Source organism: Quercus suber, unplaced genomic scaffold (assembly GCF_002906115.3).
Source record: "Quercus suber isolate HL8 unplaced genomic scaffold, Cork oak 2.0 scaffold_114, whole genome shotgun sequence".
Classification (NCBI taxonomy): Eukaryota; Viridiplantae; Streptophyta; class Magnoliopsida; order Fagales; family Fagaceae; genus Quercus; species Quercus suber.
The window spans coordinates 133,627-142,709 of NW_027069579.1; the positions used below are offsets into that span (position 1 = coordinate 133,627).

At 35.9% G+C, this 9,083-nt stretch overlaps 2 protein-coding genes across 2 annotated transcripts; one reads left to right on the top strand and one right to left on the bottom strand.

The window, feature by feature from the left end:
- The first annotated feature begins 1,638 nt into the window (after nt 1–1,638).
- LOC112014933 (putative F-box/LRR-repeat protein At5g41840) lies at nt 1,639–2,577 on the top strand. Its single transcript, XM_024047313.1, has one exon. It carries the CDS (start codon nt 1,639–1,641, stop codon nt 2,575–2,577), a length of 939 nt encoding a protein of 312 aa, XP_023903081.1.
- Nucleotides 2,578–6,248: 3,671 nt separating this feature from the next.
- Nucleotides 6,249–8,246, bottom strand: LOC136068412 (uncharacterized). The gene is made up of 2 exons (XM_065775534.1): nt 8,145–8,246; nt 6,249–6,683 (listed from the first exon to the last, which is right to left on the bottom strand). Exons 1-2 carry the CDS (start codon nt 8,244–8,246, stop codon nt 6,249–6,251), a joined length of 537 nt encoding a protein of 178 aa, XP_065631606.1.
- Nucleotides 8,247–9,083: the final 837 nt, after the last annotated feature.

The following is a 9,083-nucleotide window of genomic DNA, read 5'->3' on the forward strand; positions in this document are numbered from 1 at the left end:
TAATTAGTGGGACTTAATTTTTTTTTTTTTTTTTACTTATTTACAAAAGTATCATTGAAAAACGTTATTTAAAAACTGAAAATTAGTAAGAAGAGTTTTCTAAATTTAGTATTTAAACACCTTGTAAGGATCAGATTTGGATTCCAAGCCTACTATGTGAATGGACTTAGGCCCAAAAAGCCCAAAACAATGAATTTGTTGAGAATGGGTTGAATACTGAGTCTTAGTTAATCCAACAGACACTACAAGGGATCTAAGTATTAAAATATTAAACAAAAGAAAGGTTTATACTGAAGACAACTTGTCCTCAGCAAGATCCGAGGTGGTCTATTCTTATATATTCTTCTCAAATTTGATTACAAGCTTTGTTCTAAGATGTTACAGTCTTTTTCCCGTGAATTTTCTTCCAATCCCTTCTTTTTGGGCACTATCTTCCCCTAATATACTCTCCTTCCTCCCCATGTCCATTTGCCACGTGCATCCAAAATGGTCGGTCTTGATATTTGTCCCATCAGCACCTTCCATCCATCTCCAACTAGTAGCTATAAGGCTGAAATATACTATTCAAGTATCACATCCACATTAATGCGGCCAGGGAGTTGGTACAGTAAATTTAATGTGGAGGTAACAACTTTTGTAGATATTTGTTGCCTTTCTCTACTCCTTTCCTATCCAGTGTCAAACTTCTAATCGTGATGCGACCTTGTAAGATGTTTAGGATGGTAGGGCATTCCTACTGATTTCGGATCCCTACTTCCGATATGAATTCTATTCTCGGACATCTTTTGGACTATTATGTACAATCCTTGTCCCTTTCTCTTCTACCCTTCCAATAATAGCATTGCTTGGACGTCCTCGGACATGTTAATATCCTCAGATTGGGCCATAGGCCCAGAATACACAATTTCACCAGTATCTTTTGATTATCTTGTCCCCACACACCTTAAAATAAAAAGTGTAACTCAAACACTCTTAAAAAAATCTCTTACCAAATGCTTTATTTTTTTTGGGCCCACAGTATAGATTTTATTGTTTAAACACTGAAAATTGTTATTTGAGTTATCTTACCAAGTAGGCTTTACATTTTACAAATTTCTCATCAATAATCCCTTGGATTTTTTACCTTCATACTTACATGGTAACCTATGCAATGCACAAAAATTTTTAACATGATGCAATTTTTTTTGTCTAAATATAAAATTAGACAATTATATTAATTATTAATAAACATTTATTATGATTTTGTTTGTATATAAAATTATCTATTTTACCATTTAAAGAAAATATGATATAATAAGTTTCTTATGGAGTGTTTAAATATAGAATAAAATATAAAAATTAATTAAAAAAAGTATAGCAAAACAATGATATGCAAAATTGCGAAGCTATAAAAGTTTATATGATAAAATACTATAAAGTCAACCAAAAGTCAAATATTTTTTGTGGGCTAATTTTAAAAAGATTCCCAATTCTCTTTAGTAATTAAGAGAAAACTGGTTTGCATATCAGCCCATCCTTGTGTGGATCAGCTAAACCTATTTATTGACGAAACATTAGTGTGGTTTATTGACATTCACCGTCAACTTCCTAGTTTGATAGGATTTTCTAGTTTTCTAGGGTTTTACTTTTTATCAAGGTATGGGTTCTATTAGGGCTGCCATAGACAAAGCAGCCTCCATGATCGGCTCAAGAATGAAACGAAGAAAAGAAGAAGGCCATGCAAAAAAGACTGATCGAATATCAGTATTACCTGATAGAGTTATCTACCACATCCTCTTGTTGCTTCCAACAATAGATGTTTTCAAGATGATCTTCCTTTTTAAGAATTGGAGACGTGTATGGGCTTCTTTTCCACTGGTACTAGATTTCCATCATAAATTTGCATATGGTACTGAACGCCATAACCAACTAAAGTTGATAAAGTTTGTGGAATACGTCTTTCTAATGCCTCGCAAACACATTGCACGACTAAGCACATTCAGACTCAATTTGGATTACTTCGATGATGATGCTCGTATACATAAATGGCTAAGTTTTGTTGCTGAGAGCAACGTTGAAGAGTTGGATCTCGCGGTCAGTTACTATAGATTACCTCAGACAATTCTTCATGCAAGATCATTAAGGGTTTTGAAGTTGGCTATGTTAAGGTTAGAGGTTAAATTTGGTTCTATAATGCTTCCATCCTTGAAAGCTCTTTCTGTGAACATGGTCATGCTAGATGACAAGACAATCTACAAACTTATATCAAGTTGTCCTGCCCTTGAGGATTTGGATATCAATTGGTGTTGCGGTTTGTCAAATCTTCAAGTTTCGAATCCAAATCTCAAGTCCTTGCAAGTTCAGCATCGTTGTCCTCTGCCGATTCAAATTGAAGCTATGAATCTTGAGTCTTTTGCATATAAGGGAAATTATGATCAATGCAAGATTCGATTTGTTGCTTGTCAAGCACTTAGAAGTCTATCATTGTCGGAAACAGTGTTTGCAGAACAATGGTTGCGAGACCAAATTTCGAGGCTTCCCCAGCTTAAGAATTTAAAGGCACGGTCTTCGGGCATACCAGAAAAGTTGTACTACTAGTACTAGACTACTAATATGCTTTTGCTATCATTAATATCATTAATTGGAGTATTATTGTGTGTTATGTGGTCCATATTTTCAATGATTATGCTCAAATTCTATTGGAGGCTCCATGTGCCTATTAGGCTACGTTTGTTTTAGCAATAAATGAAATCAGGAAAACATTTTACACCGTGCTTGCTGTTGGGATGCTTAGAAATTCGGTCAAACCGAAAATCTCATTCATTGATCATAAAATATGTGGGCCTTGAGTGTAAAATAGATTACACTTCTATTTTACTTTCAAACCATTTCCAGTCGAGAGAGAGAGAGAGAGAGAGAGAGAGAGAGAGAGAGAGAGAGAGAGAGAGAGAGAGAGAGAGAGAGAGAGAGAGAGAGAGAGAGAGAGAGAGAGAGAGAGAGAGAGAGAGAGAGAGAGAGTCTGATTGTCACCATTGCCTGAAGCCCGTTGTAGCCACCCTCTGAATCATCTTATCCTCCTCAATGTCGTCACCGCCACCCTCTGGGCTAGATCATCTCCTCTTGATCTCGTCGCCGCCACCCTCCGGGTCAGATCGTCTCCTTTTGATCTCGTCGCTGCCACTTGCCAATCTGCCTTCTCTTTCTTTCCCCCTGACCAACCAAGGCCAGATCAAACACTGCATGTCACCGATCTAGTGTCTTCTCTCTCTCATCTTACTTTTTCTCTCTAACTCGAACCAAGCCCCAACTTATTTTTGTGTCTGATTTTCGTTTTCTTTAATCTTTGATTTTGTTGTTATTGTGTGGGTGGTGGTGTTTTGGTGGTTTTTGTGTGGTGTGGGTGGTGGTGTTTTGGTGGATTTTGTGTGGGTGGTGGTGGATTTTTTGTGGGTGGTGATGGCAACGGAGAAGTGGTGACATTTTTTTCCCTCTTCCTGATTTGGATTTTGTGTGGGTGGTGGTGTCCTTTTCCTTGGTGGTGGTGGCTTGCTTGTGCTTACATTTTCTGAAAATATTTTTTTTTTTGCATGCAAGAGCAAACACAAGAAATAATTTCCGGTGTTATTTCCATAACACAGTCAAACAGTAGAAAATGTTTTCTTTTACATAAAATATTTTCAACTGAAAATATTTTACACTTGGAAAACATTTTACATATTGTCAAACAAAACCTTAGTATTGTTCACCCTTTTATTTTTGCCCTTGTGGTTACATTAAATTGGGGAAGGGGTTGTACTATTGTAGTAGTGTTGAACCCTTGAGCCTTGAGTATCTCACCGAGGACAGAAGGTTGTACTCAATTGCTCACCCAATAGTAATCGATGTTACCTACTTATATTATTTAAAGGGTTAAACTTAGCGCACACAAACACCCCCTAAAAAGCAAAGCATTTTTATTTATTTATTTCCTAAAAAGCAAAGCATTTGATTACAAAGCTCACCATTGTTTTTCTTTCTTTTCTACTTGTGATTGATTGAGATTCTTTTTTTTTTTTTTGGAGAATAAATGGCAGAATTTTATTCAATGAAAGAATAAATATATACGAGAGCTATCCCTTCACCTATCAAAAAATAGCAGCTATATGCAAGGTTACATCAAGGAATGCCAAAGAAAAAACAAGACTATCTTACAAATACTCAAGACAAGCTTCTAGAATTAGCTTCCAAATATTCTAAAACATGGGCTGCAGCAGACTTGGCTAGAAAAGAGGGGTCAGGACATGGAGTACCTTAGTAAGCCTCATTCCGCTTATTCCAAATCATCCAGCTGTTATGAAAAATATTGCAATCTCTAGGTCATTTTTCATTTGCATAATTTGATCAACCACATCCACAAATGAAAGATTTGTGCAATGAGACATGATCTCCCTTAAGTATATGGACTTCCAAACCATATTAGAATATGTACAGCTTAGCAGGATATGGTCTGTTGACTCCACCCCATCCTTACAACATTCACATCCATCATCAAACAAAATTTTTCTTCTAATTAGATTTGCTTTAGTAGGTAGTATATCTCTACAAGTTCTCCAAATGAAAGTTTTGATTTTATTACATACCTAGGCTGCCCAAATCGCTTTCCAAATTTTATTGCACTATGAGTAATTCGATGATTGGCCATGAGAAGATCTCAATTGTTGAGTTTGGATCGTCTTATATGCACTTTTTACATAATATTCACCCGTGTTTGTGCATGCCCAAGTTTGGATGTCTTGCACCACTCTATTACTCAACGGGATGGATTTAATAACTTCAACTTCATGTGGGAGGAATACATGATCAATCTTGGATACTCGCCAAGATCTTGTAGTTGGATCAATGAGGTTATCCAGCATGGCCATTGTTGACATTGTGGAGCATGGGGTTACCACCTTGAATGATGGTGGAGTTGGAAGCCATCGGTCTTGCCAAATTCGAATTTTTATTTCCAGTTCCTACTCGCCATCTCAATCCACTGTCCAAGACAGATCTGGCTGCCACTATACTTTTCCATGCAAAATGATAGGCCACAAACTGAATGACCTCTTGTGATTTAAACTAATTAATTAATTAGCCAAGTTGTTAATTAATCAATTAATCATGCAAACGCGTGGAAGCACAAACAAATCACAAATAAACTAAATAAGCAGCGAAAAATAAATAACATGGTGATTTGTTTACAAATAGGGAAAATCCTTGCGGCAAAAATCCCACTAGGTGATTTTCAAATCACCACTCCCGAAACTCCACTATTATCAAATCAAGCGGTTACAAGTAAATGAATCTCAAGTACCTTACCAACCTACAGTTGAACCCTTACCCTAATATCCAATTGGATTTGATCTGTAGTGACAGTTCCCACCTTTGATGTACGGCTCCTAAGTACATGACTAACCAATGCATGGATCTCAGTACGCGACTTCAAACACCAACTTAGAAGGAGAGGTTGGCTGCAAAGTTTTTCAGTTCATCCTATACGATGAAGATCAAGAAGATACTTGGTCATAAAATCCTTTGGTGCAAAATACACAGCAACTTCTTCAGAAAAGATGAACTAGGTCAAGAACTTCGTCTTTGATCACAATTTGCTTGAATAGAGATTGCTCAATGCTTTTGCAACTTGTGTACAATTTGACGGCTCTTAAAACAATCCTTTTATATGTTTAGGGTTAGAAGAAAAAAAGGCCCAAAAGCATATTCACAGATCCCAAAAAATCATATCAGAAAATCTAATTTTATAATTCTCGACAGATAGCAGGTGTCGAGGAGCTATCGAGAAGGTGTCGAGATTTAATGAATTTGCACTTCAGCTTGTTTTTCTTGGACAGATTTGATGACTTCAACACTTGATCTTGAAACCTTGTTTCTTGAAGTATTAAAAACACCTAGAACTACCCAATTACAAGTAGAGTGCATTTTGTCAAAGGATTAGCCAATTTACATAAATAAGTGACATATGTTCTTAACAAGTGACAACACATATGTCCTAACACAAAACTCCCTGAATCTGGTGATGGAGCATCTAAGAAAGATGTATTGGGAAAGTACTTTGATTTGTAGACTCGATAGAACAAGGAGTGTGTGTTTTTCAAAAGCCTCCATTCTTGTTTGGCTAACATGGCTAAGTTGAAAGAATGAAGATCCCGAAACCCAATTCCTCCCATCGACTTGGGCATACAAAGTTTACACCAACTCAACCAGTGTACTTTCCTTTCTTGCATCTTTTGACCCTACCAAAATTTGCTCATTAACCCTTCAAAATCTTTAAGCAAACCTTTTGGTAGCAAAAAATATCCCATGGCATATGTGGGGATAGCTTGTGCTACAATTTTAATCAAAATTTCTCTTCCAGCTTGAGACATCATCTTTTCCTTCCATCCCTTTAGTTTACTCCAGACTCTTTCAATGACTGGAGCAAAAGCTGCTTTTTTGTTATGCTCCACTATACTAGGTAGCCCTAAATACTTCTCATATTCTATGACTGTCTCTGCATCCAATGCTTGTTTAATTGATTCTTGAGTCTCTAATCCAGTGTTACTGCTAAAGGAAAGAGAAGTTTTATCAATATTAACATTTTGTTCTAGAGCGGCCTCATATAAATTAAGCAAAGAATTGACCTGTTGGCACATGATTGATTTAGACTTGATCTTCCATTTTGCTGAAAACTGTAAAAAAACAAAAATAATAATAATAGTAATAAATATATAAATAAATAAATAAATGACCCCAGTGAAGAGCTATTAGGTGGGGATAAAACAAAGCTATTAATCTTGAATTATGCTCCCAATTCATACCCCATAACCATTTGTATCACAGCTATGAAGTGACGTGGTTCCTTGAGAAGAGACAATCTCAAGGGTATTTAAACCTCAATTATTAGGGTCTGAGAATTCCGATACATAATCACTAACATCATAGAATCTTGCTTACAAAGCTTGATTCACCATTATTAGAATATAATAATTTCAATCCCTAATGAAGATTAAGGAAAGCATTACTCCCACAACGAGTATAAAGAAGAGAGAGGTGAAGGAAAAAAAAAATGTACAACAACATTACAAGAAAATCATATCCAAAAACCTTAAGCTGATTGTAAACACAAAATTTCCTAATTGCAAAAAATCAAACAATTGAAAACTTTGCAAATATAAATTTTGTATTAATGAATAATGAGTACAANTTAGATCTTACTTTCCCTTTAAAAAAATAGAGCAAAAAAATTGGTATTAGTAATATATGTTAAAGAATTATGAATAAATTTAATGGAAAGTTGATAATAAAAAACATATATGATTCAATTTCTACACTATTCTTTTCTACTAATTAACTACAGAAATATATTTTTTTCCAAAAAAAAAAAAAATCCAAAAAGTTAACTGATGAACTGGTAGCAATGTGATACACTTAATATATAATAAAATTCATATGAAAGAAATAGAAGGATGTCAAATTAATTTGATGTAATTTAATTAACTAGATATAAAACAATCATATCAAATAGTCTTTCATTAATTTGAGACTTTTTTTTTTTAAGGTAAAAGGTAGAAATTTTATTGATATAAGTCCAAAAGTACAAAAGTATGCCCCTGTTTCGGCATATTGAAAACAGGGGAAGAGAAAATTGGTAGTAGAAGCCGTGTACATCATTTTCCATTTTAAAAAACAAAATACCAGTGCTGTTCCGATACCACCTGTGCTTCAAGGAGGAAACTCAGCGTCTCTGTCGTGCCGTTGAGCTGCCATGCATTTCTAGTACTCAGCCCATTCAGGATTTCCTTCGGGTGAACTTGTATCCTTTCAAAATAGTACTTGTTTCTCGCATTACAAATTGCCTAGGATGTCACAGCCCACTTCTCCAAGTCGTGCAAAGCTAGTCTATCAACCATCATCCGTAGGAGCATGAAGAAGTCGCATCTCTTTGTTTGGCCCCACCAGTATTTGCCTATTGTGGAGTTTATTGTGTCGCATAAGGCCTTTGGGATTTTAAAAATCCTCATAATGTATGTAGGAATGGCTTGAGCAACCATTTTGATAAGAATCTCCTTCCCTGGTTTTGAGATAAATTTCTCCTTCCAACCCATCACTCTCTTAGTTATCTTCTCTTGTAGGCTTTTGAATGTGTTCACCTTTGATTTTCCACCAACAATAGGCAAGCCGAGGTAAGTTTCACAATCCTCCATAATTCTACCCCAAAAAGTGCCTGAATATCCATTTTCATCGAAAGCCATGTATTTTGGCAAAAGAAGGTGGATGTTTTTTGTCTATTAATAGCCTAGCTCGAAGCGCCTCATATTTTCCAAGGATATCTAGGAGGTGCTGACCTTCTTCCATTGTGGCTTGACAGAAGATAAAGTTGTCATTAGCAAATAGAAGGTGAGAAATACATACTCCTTTTTTGTAGGATAAAATGCCGTGCAGTTGTTGTGTTTCCATGGCCTTTCTGATAAGGTAAGAGAGGCCCTCTACACATAATAGGAATGGGTGTGGAGAGAGGGGGTCACCTTGTTTTATCCCATGCGATGGAGTGATGTACGCTTGTGGTTCTCCATTTATGAGCATCAAATATGTTGCTGTATGAACAATTTCCATGGCCAAGTGCACCCATCAAGCATCTAACCCCAGTTTTAGCATGATTTTCCAGAGAAAAGCCCATTCGACTTCGTCATAAGCTTTGTTGATGTTCAATTTTATTGCCATTTGCCCTTTCTTTCCTGTTCTTTTATTTCTCATCCTGTGTAACACCTCAAAGGCTACAGTTGTATTATTATGAGCTGGTTAGGAACAAAAGCACTTTGTGAATCTGATATTACATTAGGCAAAATTAATTTCAAGTGATTAGCTAAAACTTTTGAGACAATTCTTGACACAACATTTTCTAGACTAATGGGCCGGTAATCAGATACATGTTTGGATTCATTTATTTTTGGTATGAGGACAATGTGGGTATAACTCATCTTGTGCAGAAAGTGACCAGAGTGCAGCACAGATAATACAGCATTAGTGACGTCAATACCTACTAATGCCAGTATTTTTGGAAAAAGAAGAAGAAGAAGACATACCATCAG